At 39.5% G+C, this 20,123-nt stretch overlaps 1 protein-coding gene across 2 annotated transcripts; it reads left to right on the top strand.

The window, feature by feature from the left end:
• Positions 1 to 16: 16 nt before the first annotated feature.
• Positions 17 to 19,996, top strand: LOC124640019 (ribosome quality control complex subunit NEMF homolog). 2 transcript variants are annotated; one of them, XM_047177597.1, is made up of 19 exons: positions 17 to 178; positions 899 to 1,070; positions 1,239 to 1,441; positions 1,808 to 1,944; positions 2,380 to 2,555; positions 11,163 to 11,357; positions 11,677 to 11,779; positions 11,880 to 11,959; positions 12,343 to 12,545; positions 12,990 to 13,185; positions 14,273 to 14,454; positions 14,766 to 14,937; positions 15,355 to 15,478; positions 15,918 to 16,183; positions 16,408 to 16,477; positions 16,580 to 16,785; positions 17,333 to 17,494; positions 19,229 to 19,356; positions 19,737 to 19,996. In XM_047177597.1, the coding sequence occupies exons 1-19, from the start codon at positions 123 to 125 to the stop codon at positions 19,933 to 19,935; spliced, it is 3,030 nt and encodes a 1,009-aa protein (XP_047033553.1). In that variant the 5' UTR covers positions 17 to 122; the 3' UTR covers positions 19,936 to 19,996. The 2 variants fall into 2 exon arrangements, with proteins under 2 accessions (XP_047033553.1, XP_047033552.1); XM_047177596.1 differs by lacking the exon at positions 11,880 to 11,959 and having other exon boundaries at positions 11,677 to 11,859.
• The last annotated feature ends 127 nt before the right edge of the window (positions 19,997 to 20,123 follow it).

The following is a 20,123-nucleotide window of genomic DNA, read 5'->3' as shown; positions in this document are numbered from 1 at the left end:
TTTTCAATACAATAGTACCCATTTATGTGCCTGTGGCAATAATTTTCGTCAATCACATCAATATCATTTTGTCGTGAAATATCATTTAGATGTTGTGATAAAGTGGAAAATAAACCGCAAAAATGAAGAACAGATTCAATACATATGATATTATGTGCATGGTCACAGAATTACAAAGGTAACAATATTTTTCTGTGTTGAAAATAAGCGTAAAAAGTAATTACCCACGAAATCAAAACATTGCATCTTAGTATTTTTAATTAATTGATTAAATTATATAATCAGTTTACTGTCGATTCCCAATTATTGTTGCGATGTCGTAAATTAATTCCTTTAAATATGAAAGAAAACGAAATTAAAGGTTAATTTGCGCAATGTTTTTCTCTTGCACTTGTACTTACTTGTCTTATTTTCTGAATACGTCAAGAAATAGGACCATTTTATATAAATATTCACATGTGTTCTCATATGGCATCAATATGATCAGCTGCTCATATTAAATTATTGCACAATTTCAATATTATCTATTTTCCATGACTCACTCAAGTTTTAAACACACCTGTTCTTGTACCTAAATAAATATTTTCTTAGGAGAGTCTTTTTCCACACCCATAGAATAAATAAATTATAAATAAATAATACAGAAACAAACACAATTAAACTTATGGAAAAGAATTGCTCTCTAACTTTCAATGACAATCTTAATGAAAAAAATGTATATAATTTGCCCTTTTAATAATGATAAAATAATAAAACGTTTATTTTCAGACAATATTGATCCACATTGTTACCTTCCAAAAATAAATAAAAAATAACAGATCAAAAGCTAGTATAAAATTATCCTCCCACTTATTCATACCTGCCTCTACACTCCTAAATTAAAATCTTTAATTCTCAGGCTAATTGGCATGCGAGTAAACCAGGTCTACGACATAGACAGCAAGACATACGTGATCCGTCTGCAGCGCTCCGAGGAGAAGAGCGTGCTGCTGCTGGAGTCGGGCAACCGGTTCCACACCACGCAGTTTGAGTGGCCCAAGAATGTTGCTCCCTCGGGGTTTACTATGAAGGTACACAAATATTATTGTACTCATTTAGCTATTCATTTTTATTTCCTTTTATGTGCCAGGGCTGCGGTATCTCTTTCGAACAACCCGCAGCACAACCGCTTAGTCTTAGGTACACATATTTTTTATTAGTTCATCAAAAACAACCATTCACACATCTTTTTCTTCCAGCTCCGTAAACACTTAAAAAACAAACGTCTAGAGAAACTCTCACAGCTCGGCATAGACCGTATAGTAGACCTGCAGTTCGGCAGCGGGGAGGCAGCCTACCATGTCATACTGGAGCTGTATGATAGAGGCAATATTGTGCTGACCGACCATGAGTGGACTATACTCAATGTGTTGAGACCTCATGTCGAAGGGGATAAGATACGGTAAGTTTGTGTTTGTTGGTAAGAATAATAATATTTTAATGTGATCAGCACCAAGCTAAGATAAATTTTCTGCTTTATAAAGGTGTGATTATTTATATAAATCTTGATACATTATAACTTGTAACATATTTGACCGACTGATATGTTCATTACTGATATGTGAATGTATGATTAAAATATTCTATTGAGCAAGTAAAAACTTGAACGAATGCCCTTGTTTCATCTCAATAGGTGTTGGCAACACTGCCAAAGTAGACTTACTGGTTGCATCAAGTCAAGCAAAAATAAGAATTAACACCTAAAAGTGCAAAAAGCTGCAACATTTTCTTGCTAATACATACCTCATCATTTTTCTGATTTAACCAGGTTCGCAGTAAAAGAGAAGTACCCACTGGACAGAGCTAAGACCAGCTACGCAGCGCCATCTACCGACGCGTTACAGGAAATACTCGCCACCAGCAAGCCGGGAGACAATCTCAAAAAAGTGCTTAATCCTAAGCTAGGTAAGTATTTAAGCATTACAAAATGTAAATAAATTGCGAACTATTGTTGCATAAATATGAAAAGAAAATTAAAGTTAAAGGTTAACAGAAAATGAAGGTTAAGAGAAAATGCTCAATTTGAAATCAGAATAAATCTCTTGTGAAGGCAGTAGAACTAGATTTTTTACGCAATGTAGAAATCTTGAAACATTGCAACTTTGCTATCCAACTGCTGAAAGTAATATTTTTCTTATTAACTTCTGCTTGCAGCTTCACCTGCGTCCCGTGCGAAATACGTGCGAACCTGGATAAAAGTAGTCTAACCTCCCTCGATTAACGGCTATTTAAAACCGAAAGAATTTTCAAGTCCGACCAGTAATGTCTGAAATTCAACAAATACACTTTTACTTTGTAATTTTAAAAATTGCATACTCATACCATCTTAATTTGTTCTAGAATTCGGTTCTGCAATAATAGACCACGTTCTACAAGAGAACGGTCTATCAGGCACCATGAAACTAACGAAGGAGCCAGGGAAGGGCTTCCACGTGGAACAGGACTTGGAGAAGCTGGTGAAAGCCCTGAAGGAGGCTGAGGAGTTACTGGATATAGCTAGGAAGCAGGTGGCTAAGGTATGTAGAAGATTTTTTTTTTTTTTTTTTTTTTTTTTTTTTTTTTCCTTTGTGTTTTTGATCTGCTATCAGTCTACTAAGACTATGATCAGATGCGTGGAGATACTAGAAGGGTATTTATAGTAATGGGGCCAGTGCCCAATTCTATTTAGTCAGGCAGCACAATGTCAGCTTTCTTGAGTCTCTTTAGATGGTTCTGCACCAGTAGTGACTGTGACAGAGGATTTGGATGGGAGCTCAACCTTTCCTTATATCTGTTGAGGTACCGTTTGGTTTCTTCATGAACAGTTGGCATTTCCAGATACTGGTGGATTTCTGAGTTCCGAGTATACCAAGGGGCAGCCGCTATGACCCTCAAGATATTGTTTTGGGCTCTTTGTATGCACATAATGTTTGATTTGCTAGCAGAGGTCCACAGTTGGATGCCATATGTCCAGATTGGTTTTATAATTGCGCAGTACACTCTTAGCTTGTTACTCAGTGATAATGCAGATTGTCGACCCAGTAGCCAAAGGAGACTTTTGAAACGGTAGTTTATTTCTGTCCTTTTTGTCCTTAGGTGGTCTTTCCATGTTAGTCTCCTATCCAGGTAGAATCCTAGGTATTTTACACAACTTGACCGAGGTCATGACCCAAGTTGACTGGGGGGCAGTCTCCACGTCTGAGCGTAAATGTAATGTGGTGCGATTTGGGCGCACTAGCTCTTATTCGCCACTTCTTCAGCCAGTCGTAGGTCTGGTCAAGTTGTTTTTGCAATATGCAGCTCGCTTTTTTGGGATCATTGTTACAGGCCAAGAATGCTGCATCATCAGCGAAGGTTGCAACAGAGACGTCAGGACATTGTGGGAGATCACTGGTAAAGATGTTGTATAATACTGGGCCCAGAACGGAGCCTTGGGGTACCCCTGCAAGGCACGCTACAAGGGACGATCTTGCGTCACGCAGTTTAACTTGAAAATACCTGTCACTAAGGTATGATTTCATTAGGGGGTAAAATGAGTGGGGCAAGAGTTGTTTTATCTTGCACAGTAGTCCTTTGTGCCATACACGATCGAAAGCCTGCTGGACGTCAAGAAAGGCAGCTGAACAGTATTCCTTGTTTTCCATGCATTGCCTTATGGTGCGGTAGACTCGGTGAACCTGCTCAATGGTAGAGTGTTGCTCACGAAAACCAAATTGATGATCTGGGATGATTTTATTTTCCAAAAGGTATGGTTTCAGCCTATTTAGTACTACTTTTTCCCAGAGCTTTGATAGTACTGGAGTTAGGCTAATAGGGCGGTAAGACGAAGCTTCGTCGGTCGGCTTTCCTGGTTTGTGTATCATCACAATTCACTTCTACGTCAAGCAGGGTACATCGGAAGGCCAGGTACGAGATCACCTAATTACTATTTGTGGAACTGATGTTTGTACGGTGGATGTGCTCAAACCCCGAGGCAAATATGCTTCCTTCAAGTTGGGTGTGCCCTCAAAGCTGGCTGAACTAGTTATGGTACCTCAAAGCTGGGCTGAGGATATATGCGTCAAACCATGGCGCCGCAACTTTCGTGGCCAAAGCAACGACCCCCAATAACCACCATACCATTATTGCTTTACCCAGCTCTACGGATCGCAACAACTATCTGCGGATACTGTACCAAAATGTGCGTGGGCTAAAAACCAAGTTACCAGCGTGGCGATCTAGCTTGTTGCTTTCCGAGCACGATCTGATAGCCGTAACTGAGACAAATCTTGATAGTTCTGTAGAGGACTCCGAAACATCAATAGGAGATTGGCGTATTCTACGCAGAGATAGAGTGACTCCGGGCGGCGGAGTGTTGCTTGCTGCGCGCCCTGGCATTACCATGAAGAGACAGCGTGATCTTGAAACTGAATGTGGTGAAGACTTATGGGCAACGATTATAATTTACGGCAAGAAAATATATGTATGCGTTGTCTATATAAAACCCTCTGCAACTGATGAGGATTACATGGCTTGGTTTTGCAAAGTTGAGAACATTATCTCTAATTTGAATGGAACTGTAATGATACTAGGTGACCTTAACTTGAAAAGTGCCTCTGTAAATGTCAACAATTATTACTGTTCCTTCTTAAGCTTCTGTAGTATGAATGAGATGAATGAAGTGTGGAATATGCGTGGGAGTAAGTTAGATGTGGTGTTGGCTCGGAAGGGCAGTGAAGTGAACTGTGAGCACGTGGAAGGTACGGAGCTGGTTCCAATCGATTTGTATCACCCTCCATTAGATATTGCGTTTACTTTCAAAACGCATAAGGAAAGTGAAAAATTGGATCCCAGCAACATTGATCGAAGTAAGGATTGGAATTTTGCCAAAGGGGACTACGCAGTTTTAAGTGAACAAATTTCTTCTGCTCCCTGGCAACAAATCCTTAATTGCGATGATGCCCCCTCTGCAGCAGATAAGTTTTATTCAGTGATTTATAATGTCTTTGATTCTTCAATTCCAAAGAAGAAGAGAATGAACGCTGATAATAATAGAAGGTATCCGGTATGGTTTACGCGGGATATTGTGAACGACACTCAGCGAAAAACTAAACTCCATAATAGTTGGAAGCTCTCGCGATGTGAAGTTACATATGCAGAGTTCAGTAAACTACGGTCGAACTTAAAAGAGAGGACTCAGGACGCCTATAGGTTGCACTGCATCAGCGTTGAAAATAGTATACGCAAAAATCCACGACATTTTTGGCAGCACTTTTCTAGCCTGAGAACTAAGGGTGGTTTCGAGCCAAACGTCATCCACAAGGGTGAGACTTGTTCGGGCGTTAAAGCGGCCGAGGCATTTGCTGAGTATTTCGCCAGCGTGTTTCAGCCTGATGCACCTAAATTAGACCCAAAGTTCTCCAATCTCAGTGGTGTGAGTAATAATATTCCCCTCCCCTGCATAACCCCACCTGACGTAGTAAAGGGTATTGCCAAGCTTAAACCCTGTAGCTCGATTGGCCCAGACAACATTCCACCCTATGTCCTTAAGGGATGTAACGATACCCTGGCAGCTCCTCTATGTCATATTTTTAACTTAGCCCTCCAGTCCGGCGTATACCCTGAGCAATGGAAAACTTCGCGAGTCACTCCCATCCCTAAAACCTCTGACAAAACATCAGTAGAGGAGCACAGACCAATTGCTATCCTCCCAACCATCGCCAAGGTCTTCGAGCATATTCTCCACTCTTATATTTACAAACACGTAAATATACTTCTGTCTGATGCCCAACATGGTTTTAGACCGGGTCGCTCCGTCAATTCAAATTTACTGGTTCATGTAGACTACATATCGAGTAGCCTGGACAACAGGAGGCAAGTCGATGTTCTATACTTTGATTTCCGAAAAGCTTTCGACAGAGTTGACAACGATGTGCTTTTGACAAAGCTGGAAGCCATAGGCTTCTCGGTCGAATTCGTCAAGTTCTTCTCCGGCTACCTGCGCGATCGCAAGCAGTTTGTCAGACACGGTTGCTTTGAGTCTAAGCCTTACACCACCCGCTCGGGCGTGAGTCAGGGATCCATACTGGGGCCGCTTCTTTTCTTAATCATGATTAATGACTTGACCACAAGAGTTAAGTTTGCCAAATGCCTGTTATACGCCGATGACCTAAAATTGGTTGCTCAAATCAGAACGGACGAGGATTGCAAACTTCTACAGAGGGATATTGACGCTGTTTATGTGTGGAGCATGGTAAACAACCTACCTTTTAATATTGGTAAGTGCCACGTCATGACATACGGCAGAGGGTTGCGACCGATCCATTACAATTACAGATTGGGTGGTGAAGTATTATCTCGAGTCACCAACGTAAAGGATCTGGGCGTGACTTTCGATAGATGTTTGACATTTAAAGACCACATTTCTTCCCTCGCGAAGGAATCCTTCAGGCGCCTGGGCTTTGTTTTGCGCAATGCTCGCGACTTTTGCAGTCCCAATGTCATCCGATTACTCTATACCACTCTGGTTCGAAGCAAGCTTGAGTCAAGTGCCTGTGTCTGGCACCCCTACACCGCTACTCAAACACTCATGATTGAAAAGGTGCAAAAAACCTTTCTGAGGTACTTTTTCAAAAGGTTATACAACTTTTTTCCCTTCATGTACCCAACTAACTATCTGCTAGGGATGTTAGGCTTTAACTCCTTGGAGGTAAGACGAGGCTTTGATCAGCTCATGGTAGCTTGTAAAACCTTACGGGGCCAAATCGACTGCCCAGAGCTCCACAGCCTTTTCTGCCGCCTATTCACCCCCGACAAATACATCGGTCGCCGTCAGAGCTGCAGGCACAATCTCTTCGCCCCACCGACATGCAAAACAGTCGCCAGAGCTGAATCTCCTATATGTCGTACTCTTAAGACGCTCAACGCCCTTCTGACTGCCAACCCTGAATTTGATGTGTTTGTGGATGAGTGGAGTAAAGTGAAGCGTGTGTGTTTGGGGTTCTGTGAGAGAAAGTATGCAAGAGCGTCCACTGTTCCTTGTTAGTTAGATAATCATTGAAATGCTGTCGACTATAATATGTTTTTACTTTTGTTTTGTTTTGATTTAATGTTTCCATGTTAATTATTGTAATTGGTGTTGCACCGTTTTAATTAACTATAAATAAATAAATTGTGAGATTTTCCAGAGAGCAGGTATATATGAGGTTCTAAGAGACGCATTGATGAGGGTAGTGAGAAAGACGAGTCCCTTGCGGGGCAGTTCCTTAAGTATTTTAGGAGTAATCAAATCAAATCCTGGCGCTTTATTGGATTTCATTGTGGATATTAATCTGGACAATTCGCGTGGAGATGTTGGTCGCAGTGGTAGACAAAGTTGTAAGTCCTGGTTGAGAGTGATATCTATTTCAGGATTCTCAGGGACACAAGATTCGTTAGGTTTGAAGACGTTGGCAAGGTGGGTGGCAAAAGTGTCGGTCTTTTCTTGGTCAGTACGGGCCCACGAATTTCCTGATCTGATAGGAGGGTAACATTGTTGCGGTGATGTTAGGTGTTTAGTCGCTTTCCATAAAGAGTGGATCCCATTAGCATGAGGGGCCATTCTCTCTAGCCTTTGTTGCGTTTCTTTGTTTCTAGCGTTCGCAAGAATCTCTTTGAGTTCCTTGATTGCTCGGTTAAGGAGAGTTTTGTCCTGTTCGTGACGTGATGTTTGCCAGATTCTACGTAGTCGTCTCTTTTCAGCAATTTTTCTTCGGACTTCGAGCGGAGTAAGTGATTTGTGCGCCAGTCTCTTAAGCTCAGGGGTGCTGTTCCATGCAGCTACTTGTACAAGATTAGTAATGTACAGGCATGCGTTGTCTACATCTTCAGGTGATTTCAGAGGAAGGTTTAGGTTAATCTTGTCCTCAACATACTCTCTAAAACTATCCCAGTCAGTTTTATAATTATAGAGTACGTCGTTAGGCTCATGATAGACAACGGTTTTACACAGTCTTAGGATAATGGGGGTATGGTCTGAAGAACCGTCAAGACAGGATTCAATTTGGGCGAACTTGTGGCAAATGTTTTTTGTGACAAAAAAGTCAACGAGGTCGGGGAGCTTGTTCCTATCAGTTGGCCAGTATGTTGGTTTACCTGTGGATAATGATGTCATGCGTTTTGCATCAATGCTCTTTTTGAGTTCGCGTCCCCTGGTCAACGTGAGCCTCGACCCCCAGTGGATATGTTTGGCGTTCCAATCTCCTCCTGCTATGAATGTATTTCCTAGGGTCTCAAAATACTGTGAAAACATGTCTTCGTTGATACTGTGCCTAGGCGGACAATATACAGCCGAGATGTTAAAAGGCCCTGAAGGATCTTCCACTCTAACTGCCGTAGCCTGGAGGTGTTCAGTCGCAAATGGTTCCAGTAGATAGTGTCTTATACTATTTTTAATTACCACGGCAGATCCGCCATGAGATCCACCACTTGGATGGGGGGTATGGTACACGCAGAAGCCGGGTATGCGTATTTCACTCCTAACTGTCGTGTGAGTTTCTGATATCAGACATATATCGATCTTGTGTTCTATGAGGAATACTTCTAACTCATTTGTGTTGGGTGCAATGCCATTGATGTTCCAGGCGGCTATGAATAAATACATCATTTTGTGAGTTTTGAGACGAGAGTAGTTATAAGGCTCACTAGTGAACCTATTTGTTGAATTAGGAGATCCATTTTTTCGCTCTGCTTCATAAGAATATGCTCCAATGTGTTGGTTTGATGTTGGCCAGCTTGGGATCGATCTTGGGATGCAGAGTTAGATCCATGAACAGCTTCTGCATAAGATTTTTGATGAGTTTTTATTGGGTCTCGTGTGTTGGTGGTGGATTGGTCAGCTGCAGGATTTAGTACAGTGTGTGTCTGCTGCACCCTTGCACGTGGGGTGCGGTTATTTTTGCGAGCCAGGATTTCTTTGTACACCTCACAGCCTTTATAGTTTGCTGGGTGGTCACAAGAGCATAGTGCACATTTGGCTGGAGTGGATCTATCCTTCTTTGTGCAGTCTGAAGTTTTGTGCCCTTCTCCACATTTGACACATCTATGAGGTCGCATGCAGTTATTTTTGGTGTGGCCATACTGTTGACATCGCTGGCATTGAGCAATGCTTTTAGCTTTACGCGGATCTTCTATTTTGACTTTTTGATTAAATATATACTGTATGTTTTTGATCTCGCGATTGTGAATGTTTTGCTTCACATTAACAAAAAAGGTTGAGGTGGGTCTCTTGTTTGGACCATACCGAGCATTAATTATCTCACCGACAATTTCATTGTTAGTAGCTTCGACTGCTTCCCTTATCGCTTCATGGGGTGTGGTGTGGTGTAAGTCCTTGATGACAAAACGGTAGCATTTAACATCTTTTGGCGTGAATGTGTGTCCGATGAGACCGTTCTCGCGTATGAGGCTAATCGCTTTTTTATAGTTTTCTGCTGTATTAATCATAACCCGTATGTTGTTTTTGTTGATTATCCTATACTTGAAATCAGCTGGGCTTATAACAGTCTCTATTAATCTGGTCAGTTCCTTGAGATCATCTACACCATAGAGAATGATTGGTGGAGGCTTGCTAGGTACCGGTTGTTGATTAACTTCTTGTTCCGTTATATCGATTGGAAGACCAGTAAATCGATTGCCTGTTTGTCTTGTGGTAGGCGGAGGTGATAGCTCGCTGGTCTTACGTTTTTTAGGTTTAGGCACACGTTGCCATGTTGGGGGCAGCTTTTCTATATCTGGCAATTCAGAATCGGGTACAGTTGTTGGCAGATTGTTGGGTGCTGCACTTAGATTCAGCATAGAGGGCACAGTAGTTGTATTACTTTCTCTAGGTAGCACATCACTAAGAGAGTTAGACCTCTGTCTGGTGAAAAGAGAAGGATGGAATATTTGTTGGGTCATGGCTTTCTTGCTAGTTTTCGTAGCAGTATCATGCACTGAGGTATTTCTATCATCATCTTCGCTGTTCATGGTAGATTTCAAAATTCTACTATGGCAACATTTTTCCAACTGTCAGATGACATGACAATACGACGATATGTCATAAACAAGAATTATGAGAAATAGTAAAAAATATGTAGGTAGGTGAAGAATGATTCGAAAAAACGATTGTCACTTCGTAACTTTAGTCACTTTTTCTGTTTAAATCACCAAACACTAAGAGTTACTAATAATGTCACATAAAAATCACTATATTAAGATTGTTTTTAAAGTATTTCCACGCACTAATATGCAGATTTGCAGACAAAAAACACAAAAAACTTTGACAGCTAGCTGTCATATGTATGTAGAAGATAAAGTTACTTTTTTAACATCGTCATCATCCTCCGAGCCTTTTACCCCACTATGTTGGGGTCGGCTTCCAGTCGAACCGGATGTTAGTTACTTTTTTAACAATTTTTATTTAAATTTTGATATGTATCAGTATTTGAGAAATGCATATTGGTAAGTTGAGGTTCCACCGGTGTGCGGTATAGTGACTCATATAAATATTTTTTCTGGTCTACTTGCTAGAGTAAACAATATCTTTTTCAAAAATTCATTCCTTGATATACAAAAATATGATCATATTTTTTTTGAATCGTGTTATGTTTTGGTAGGAATTTTTAGAGAGTAAGTAGGTATATGAGTGCACGTACGTACACGCATTTTTAGGGTTCCGTACCCAAAGGGTAAAACGGGACCCTATTGTTTTCGCTCCTCTGTCCGTCCGTACGTCCTGTCATGAACCGTGCTAGTTAGAGAGTTGAAATTTTCACAAATGATGTATTTCTGTTGCCGCTATAACAAAAAATACTGAAACTCCCATACAATAAACGTGATTTTTTTGCTCATTTTTGCTCTGGTAAGGGTTCCGCTTGGAGAGGCGTGCACTTGGAGAGGCCTATGTCCAGCAGTGGACTGCGATAGGCTGATGATGATGATGATGATGATGAAGGGTTCCGCTTTGTGCGCGAGTCCGACTCGCACTTGGCCGGTTTTTTATATGTAAATATGTAGATTGAATAAATAATGTAAATATGTTGTCTAATGTAAATTATCTACCTATGTAAATAAAAAACCTTTAAGCCAAGTTTGATAACAGATGGAGTAACTTTACAACTCAAATTCTCAACTTCCTTTCCTCCCAGGGCTACATAACCCAAAAGAAGGAGGTCCGTCCAAACCCCGACGGTGAGGGCACCAGTTTCCTCCTCACCAGCCAGGAGTTCCACCCGATGCTGTTCTCTCAGCACCGGGAGATGCCCCACGTGGAACACGAGACCTTCGACAGAGCTGTCGATGAGTTCTTCTCTACGCTAGAAGGACAGAAGATTGATTTGAAGGTAGGTGTAACAATCAAATCTTGAGTGTAATATATCGCGATTGGTAATAAAAATGTATAAAAATCACGAATGTTTAAAACCTTTAAGGTATAATAAGTTTTACGAATCTTCTGCGAGCCAAGCAGTCTAACTTAGTCTCCTTGACTGACCAGTTCTGACAACAATTTTTATCGACTCTGATTAACGTTCGATAAAATCTGACAACTTAACATGCTGACCTGCAGGCTGATTGACTAAGTCTGATAATCTGACGGCCGGTATATCAAATAGTCAACCAGTCTGACTCTCTATCGAATAACTATTCAACCATCTTTCTCAGACGGTCCAAGTTGAAAGAGAAGCTATGAAGAAACTGCAAAACGTTCGCAAAGACCACGAGAAGCGAGTGACGGAGCTGACGCGAGTGCAGGACAGCGACAAGCGAGCTGCCGAGCTCATCTCCCGCAACCAGCCGCTCGTGGAGCAAGCCCGGAGAGCTGTGCAGGCCGCTATAGCTAACCAGGTCAGTTGCTACCACTGTAGGAGCTGCCGAGCTCATCTCCCGCAACCAGCCGCTCGTGGAGCAAGCCCGGAGAGCTGTGCAGGCCGCTATAGCTAACCAGGTCAGTTGCTACCACTGTAGGAGCTGCCGAGCTCATCTCCCGCAACCAGCCGCTCGTGGAGCAAGCCCGGAGAGCTGTGCAAGCCGCTATAGCTAACCAGGTCAGTTGCTACCACTGTAGGAGCTGACGCGAGTGCAGGACAGCGATAAGCGAGCTGCCGAGCTCATCTATAGTGAAATAACCCGCACAAAAGACATATTTCAGGTACAAAAACGCCTCCCTAGATGTTTCTAGAACATTTTAGAACTTTCTGTAACGAATATTACTACTTTGACTATCAATATGTGGGTCAAAAATCGACAAGATACTTATTTCTTCCTCATTCACCCATGCACACATTCTTCTCGATCTTTCTAGAACACTCTAGAACTATCCTTTTGCAGATGTCATGGGACGATATCCAAGCGCTAGTAAAGACGGCTCAGGACAACGACGATCCTATCGCGTCCTGTATCAAACAGCTGAAGCTGAAGACCAATCACATCACGTTGTTGCTGTCGGACCCTTACGAAGGTGATGAGGAGAGCATCAAGCCTATGCTGGTGGATATCGATCTCAGTCTCACTGCTTTTGCTAATGCTAGGAGGTGAGTTTTCAATTTACGGATGAAGTTATTGACGTAAAATTGAATTTATAAGATAGAAAACGAAGGAAAATCTGTGTTGCCATATTGTTTTTTTTTTTCGCATCGTAAGTCACCATATTATTTCTTTAAAATAACAAACATCGTAATTGACGTCCTCCTTATTTGGAAGTCGGTTTAAAAGTAATGATTGAACTCTGGTAAACTATAGCTTAAATAGGTTGGATCTTGGAAATAAACTACTGGATTTATTTCCGGGGGATGTCGGCATTATAAATTGCTGGGTTTCCGGGTCGATGGAATTATCAGAATTATTCAAAATGCCAACCCGGTTACACATCATATATTGTTCATAAATAAATTAATTATAGTTTATTTGCAAAGACTTTGGTTTATTTAAAACATCAATCTTTTAGTTATGTTAACCAACTTTATCTAAACCTCCAGGTACTACGACCAAAAGCGCAATGCAGCGAAAAAGCAGCAGAAAACGCTAGAATCAGCAGGGAAAGCGCTTAAAAGCGCTGAACGCAAGACTAAGCAGACGCTTAAAGAAGCTCATACTGTCAGCAACATTATCAAAGCAAGGAAGACTTACTGGTTCGAGAAGTTCTTCTGGTTTATATCTTCTGATAATTATCTGGTAAGATTTTATCGTTTTCTTACTGTTTGGTTGTCTGTCTAACCTTTTGTTGAATATCCTGGTGGATCTCAGGCTAAGTGATTTGTGTTAGTTAAAGTTTTATGAAGAGTGAATGCCAATCTTTAACTCGTTAGTATTAATATAATACTTATAAGCCTATGATTTTTTGTGAATGTAATTTTAGTATGCAACTCAGTTTGAGGGAAGCCTCAGGCCAAATTAATAACACTGGTCAACAAATTATTATTATTTTTTTGGTGCAAAGGTGAAATATACAATTTCTTGTAAAATATTTGATACGTAATCGAAGTCCAGAACATAAAGTTGCACTAGCACGTAGGGATTTAGAGATATACCCCTCCTAAAGTACCAAAAACGCGTTTTTTTATGATATTTGATGTAATTTTTTGGGGACAGCAGAATTTTCTAGTAATTTCTAACTAAAGCATTATATAGTACTACTTTCCCCGCATTAATCCCATTTTAGTATATATTTTTGCAAGTTTTCTTTCTCAATATATACCATTTTAAATATTAAGTGGAGTTTTTTCATACTAACAGGCCAAATAAAATATAGGGAAGATCGAACTATCGTAGCTGTATACATATTTCATGAAAATTTAAACTCTTAGCGTTCGAAATAAAAATGAATTTCAATCGGGAAGAGTAGTACTGTATAATGCTATAGATAGAAACTAAAAACAATTTTGCTGTCCTTCAAAAAAATCGTCAAATATCGGTAAAAAACGCGTTTTTGGTACTTTAGGAGGGGTATATCTCTAAATCCCTACGTGCTAGTGCAACTTTATGTTCTATACTTCGATTACGTATCAAATAATCTATAAGAAATTATATATTTCACCTTTGCACCAAAAATGCTGTTGACCAGTGTAATTTAATGAATTTTCCCCATTAAAAAGAAAGCTTGTCTGGCTATTCATCTGCATGAAGCTTTTTTGCTTATAAACGGATGTTCCATACTAAATGTAATTTAATAAAGACGCCAAAATTTCAAAAAATCATCGGTAGATTTTTTTTAATTACCTTCTAGTGTTTTTTTAATAATAATGGTTTTCCATTGTAACAGGTAATAGGAGGGCGCGACCAGCAACAGAACGAGCTCCTAGTAAAGCGTTACATGCGATCCCGAGACATATACGTGCACGCGGAGGTGTCCGGCGCCGCGTCCGTCATCGTGAAGAACCCCGGACAGGGGGAAGTGCCGCCCCGGACACTCGCTGAAGCCGGACAGGCCGCTGTGGCTTATAGGTAATACCATGTCACTGTACATATAAATAAAAAAACGAAAATATCTGTTTCTGCTAATATGAAAATCAAGACAAACTTATGTGTGTTGAACGCGCTATGCCGAGCTATGTTTTGTCAGGATAAAATGGATGATACCTACTCATAAATAACTTAGCTTTCTAATGGTCAAGCAATTTTCAAAATCGAGTCAGTCGATATTAATTTTATGTATTAGTTTATAAGTTATTTATGATATATGTATGTGTATATTTATGGGCCCTAGTTACTTTAAATAAAGGAATACATAAAAAAAAACAATTTCCCCCATACAGTGTAGCCTGGGAAGCGAAGGTAGTGACCCGGGCGTGGTGGGTGCACGCCTCGCAGGTCTCCAAGTCCGCCCCCACGGGGGAGTTCCTCACCACCGGCTCCTTCATGATACGGGGGAAGAAGAACTATCTACTGCCCGATCAGCTGCAGTTCGGATTCAGTTTTATGTTCCGGGTAAGTTGGATAAATTATCTGATAACTGGAAAACATACCTACGTGAAAGGATAAATGAGCAAAATCTGAAAATAGTTCAATGAGCAGAATAAACTAAACCACTGTCTCGAATAGGTAACATTTTTCAAAAATATTGCCTACAGAACTTAAAACAGATCGTAAAAACTTTTAAATTATTAAAGTTTTGTGTGTTTGTCGTCACATGTTGTATACAATTTTTCGCGGTTTCATCTGTGTACCCGGGGAATTTCATCCCGTCACAAAAAAAGATACCTTTGGACTGTATTGTAAACTCATTTTATAGCGAATTTTAATCGTGAAATCACTTGAAATTACACCTCGAACGTTATATAAATATTTAATAATAACTTAACTACCATTATTATAATTACAATATTTGCATATTATGTTTATCAGCTAGAAGACAGCTGTATAGAGCGACACCGTGATGAACGCAAACCAATAGCTATAGAAGACGCCTCTGACATCACGTCAACCCAGGACTTGGAGGAAGACCAGGAGATTCCGGTGTCTGATGATGGTGAGCATATAGTGAAGTTAATAGTTATCAAGTGAGATAGTTTTAATACCTTTTACGGTTTTGTGGTACATGTGTAATTACATAGTTCATAAGTTTACACTGTATTTTAATAAATAATAATAATGAATAGTGGTCAAACGAGTGGCTATATTCTAAGTATACTAGCAGTTTCCTGTAGTTCATTTACGGATAAAATACAGCCAGCCTATACAGTCACCGGTTTTTTAACGATTCAAGGAAGATTTTTTAAATTGGTTCAGTAAATTCTGAAGATTTAGGGTGCAAACAAAAATATGTGTCTTAATATAGAATAAAATAAAAATCGATATCTACATGTTTCGCTAATTGTGTCCCAGCACAGTTTGACAAAAGCCATTTAGGATTGAGGGTAGTTTTTTCAAAACTTTCAAACTTCACCGTTATTTACAATTTTTAACAGACGAACCATCAGACAAAGAGGAAGATAAAACAGATTCAAATAAACTAGACGCCATTAAAGAGGAGCCACAGACAACACAAGATCTAAAGGAGGAACAGACTGCACAAGATATAACGGAGACGAAGGAGATCGAAAGAGAAGAGAATGAACAAGAGAAAGAGGGAGATGAGAATGAACAAGAAAAGGAGGGAGATGAGAAAGAGGAAGATGTGAGTGAGAGCGACAGTGAGTCCTCGGAAGATGAGTTCCCTGATACACATATCAAGGTATGGAGTTTTTATGAATTCTATGAGTATATCTAGGAAAATAGAGAGTGAAAGTATTAGAATACAAAGAAAACGATGTTTTGAAAGTATGCTTTTATCAACTTTAACACCCTGTAGGCACCCCATCTTAAAATTCTGAATTACTTACCTAATTGTCCTTGATAAGGTGTTCTGAAGTATCGAAAGTCTACTTTTATATTTGATTGACAATGATAACTTTTCAGGTTGATCATGGAACCGGTGAAGTTTTCGTCCAATCAAAATCCAGAACATTTTCCGAGACATCTGACAAAAGTAAGTCATAAAAAAATCGCCAAGTATTTGAGTTAACTTTAATCTTCTGTTACTGACTTCTACAAAAAAGCAAGATTTTTAAAATATTTTTTATATTTTTAGCGGAAGACAAAATGCCGTCATTCCCAGCTCTACCAAGAAAGGGCGGTAAGAAGCCACAGAAGCAGCAGAAGGCACAGAAGACTGCAGAAGAGAAGAAAGAAGAAAAGGGAGTAAAGCGAGGACAGCGCAGCAAGATCAAGAAGATGAAAGAAAAGTATAAGAACCAGGATGAAGAGGATCGCGCTATTATGATGGAGTTGTTGCAGGTCATTTTTGATACAATCAAAATCAAAAGTCATTTATTCAAAGTAGGCTGAAAATCAGCACATTTTGAAGGTCAAATTTACAAAAGACAGCCCCCAAAACGCCCGACGTTTACCACTTCCTATGTGTGTTTTTGATTAATTGTTCCCTAAATATTAGCATAAATAACATTCAAATATAGGCTTTATCTCTTGGTCTTTACATATACTTTACATTGGCAATATAATTTTGTAGACAGCTGTCAGCAAGTGGACCGCCGTACTACTAGGTAAACTATTTAGGTACTGAAAAAAGTCAACATTAATGGTGGTCGAGTATTTTTCACTAAATTAATTTTCAGAATCTCAAAATTGTCTCATTAGCTATCTAAATTACTTTGTGCATGACCTATGTTTCAAGGATCCCCATATTTTTTTCATCACCTACATAAAATAAGGATGTAATTAGGACCGCTGCATCTTTGGTACTATTGCGCTAAAGTGAACTGAAAATAAAATTTCTCTCGTTCTCATTCTAACCACCATACATATCTTTACCCTCTCTGTTCAGTCGGCAAAAGGTGAGAAAGAATCAAAGAAAGCTCAGAAGAAGGCAGCAGCAGCGAAAGCCAATAAGGTGAAGACAGGCCCTCGAGGAGTGAAGATCCCGCAGCCGGCGCCGCTCATACTGGAGGCCGAGTCAGACCCTGAGGAGGTGGACCCTGAACCTGATGTAAGTACCCAAGTGACAACACATACGGTCGGTTAGCCCTATGGTAAGTTATTAATTAACTTGTGTTATGGGTGCTAACATAACTGATAAACTACATATGTATATACATACTAGCTGTTGCCCGCGACTTCGTCTGCGTGGGCAATATAGAATTTACAATTTTCCAATTTCGGTTATTTTATCGTTCATTGCTCAACCCCCGTGGGTGATAGCGTGATAATATATAGCCTATGTGTTGAACCGGCCCCCAGGCAATAGTCATGCAAATTTGATTTAACTCCATGCAGTACTTTTTGAGTTTATCCGGGACAAACATACAGACAAATAAACAGACATACAGACAAAAATTCTAAAAACTACATATTTGGGTTCAGAATCGATTATGGATCACCCCCCAAGTATTCTTTAAAAAAAATATTCAATGTACAGTTTTGACTTTCCTATCATTTTATTGTATGTATAGATTGTAACGTGGTCGGCCGACGGTGTCGACCGAACCGGGAATCGGAAACGGGACCTCAGATTCGAAAGTCCGGCATGGTGACCATTGCCCCGTCGAGGTCGTCATGTAGTACATTATCAAATCGTATAACGCGTAACATCTCTAATTTACTTATTTGTGAATTGCGCCACATTCTTATCGACTTTAAGATTAGAAAAAAATATTGGTATTCAATAGCGAATTTTGGCTAAAACGACGACAAACAATTTACTAAGAGAGGGCTTGTAATGTCATCTTTATATGTACCTAAAAGTGACTTAAGACAATCATGCCATTTATTTATGGCTTATGTTTAACTGATCACCAGATAGAGTAACAAATAGCAGACAAAAATAGTAAATGATCACCAAAATGAAACCACCATGTTAAAGTAAGATTATAACCAAAGTTTTTAAATTCTGCTATCCTATTTAAGCAAAATGAGTCCAAATAAATCATTGTTATCCCAAAAGTAGTAAATGATCATCAAAATTATACCAGCGTTTTAATATAAAATTATAATCATTATATAAATTACATCTTGCTATCCTGTTTAAGTAAACTGACTCCAAAAAAATAAGTTCGGCCTGATACAATAAATGTAATAACATAATGGGGCCCTTTTCCTGCACTAGGGTGGAAAATTGTCTATTGCATGCCTCTAAACAGTGCGATCAGAGTGTGTTTTCGAGGGAGTGTATTGAGAAACACATTCTTCTTCTTCTTTCTCCTGCCCTGTTCCCAATTTTACTTGGGGTCGGCGCAATATGTCATTTTCTTCCATTTTCCCCTGTCACTCGTCATACTGACACTCACGCATGCATTGCAAGCCGGACACATAACTTAACATGGCATCATAATACTTTATTTGGTAATAAGCCTACATTTTATGGCAATCACAGTGACTTATTTAGGCAAAAATAATACATTAATTTGGTCGTCAAGAGTTGGTGATCATTTACTAAATTTGGTGGTCGAATACAATTTAAAGTGAAGTCGTGACTAAAATAGCTGGTACTATTACATTTTTAGACTTTATTTTTCTGGTGTTCAGTAGATATTTCTGGTTACAAAACTAAGGGTATCAAAGCATTTTATGGTGGTCATTATATTTGTTTCCTTTATTTATTTACTTATGTTGCATCTTCTTTGTTATTTGTGTGGGAAAAATATTATTTTAGAGTTATTTATCTAAAATTAATACAACATTACATAAAATTACTGGTTTTCATTCCCCCCTCTTTCCCCTCTAGGCTGAGCAGCCAGGACCGGACGCGGACACGGAGATGCTGTGCCAGCTCACCGGTATTCCTCACACGGACGACGAGCTACTCTTCGCGGTGCCAGTGGTAGCACCGTATTCCGCACTCAACAACTATAAGTATGTACATATGGGAGTAATATGTAGATTAGAGCGATATAAAAAAATTATGAATATATTCTACGTTGGATGTATTAATAATTTGAAGAAAACTAGTTTCGTTGATAAGTTTAGTTATGTGCACTAATAATTTTGAACGTCTATTACGTTTTTTAACAATCAGAAGTCAAAAATGTTAATTCTTTTTAGATTGGTATATTAAAAAAATATAGGAATGTATATAATTTAAGTCTAAGTTGACCGACAACCGTAAAAATTGATAGTAAACAGATGGTTACTATGAAATCCAACATTTATGCTGTCGGTAAACTTGAGCCTCAGGATATCAATCATTAGTCTTAGTAAAATCAACTATAACACACATTTCAAATAATCCCCAGATACAAAGTAAAGCTGACTCCCGGAGCCAGCAAACGCGGGAAGGCAGCTAAGACTGCTGTCCAGGTCTTCCTCCGCGACAAAGCCGGCACTCCTCGCGAGAAGGACCTCCTCAAAGCCGTGAAAGAGGAAAATATTGCAAGAAACTTCCCCGGGAAAGTCAAATTATCAGCACCACAGTTGCATAAGCATAAAAAATAATATTTGTAAATTAATTTTGTTGTTTTGTTCTGTTTATGTTTAAATAAATACAATGATATTACAGCTGTTTTTTTTGTGGATTTGTGAAGGTTGGATAAGTGGCTTTTAAGCCTTAAAAAAATAATTATCCCAAAAGTGGTCATGTTTTGATGATTCTTTTGACACCAACAGAAATAAAAGCCATTTAT

This window comes from Helicoverpa zea, chromosome 20, assembly GCF_022581195.2.
Source record: "Helicoverpa zea isolate HzStark_Cry1AcR chromosome 20, ilHelZeax1.1, whole genome shotgun sequence".
NCBI classification, from domain to species: domain Eukaryota; kingdom Metazoa; phylum Arthropoda; class Insecta; order Lepidoptera; family Noctuidae; genus Helicoverpa; species Helicoverpa zea.
Note: the sequence above shows the minus strand (reverse complement) of the source record. Positions and strands in the feature narration are given on the sequence as shown.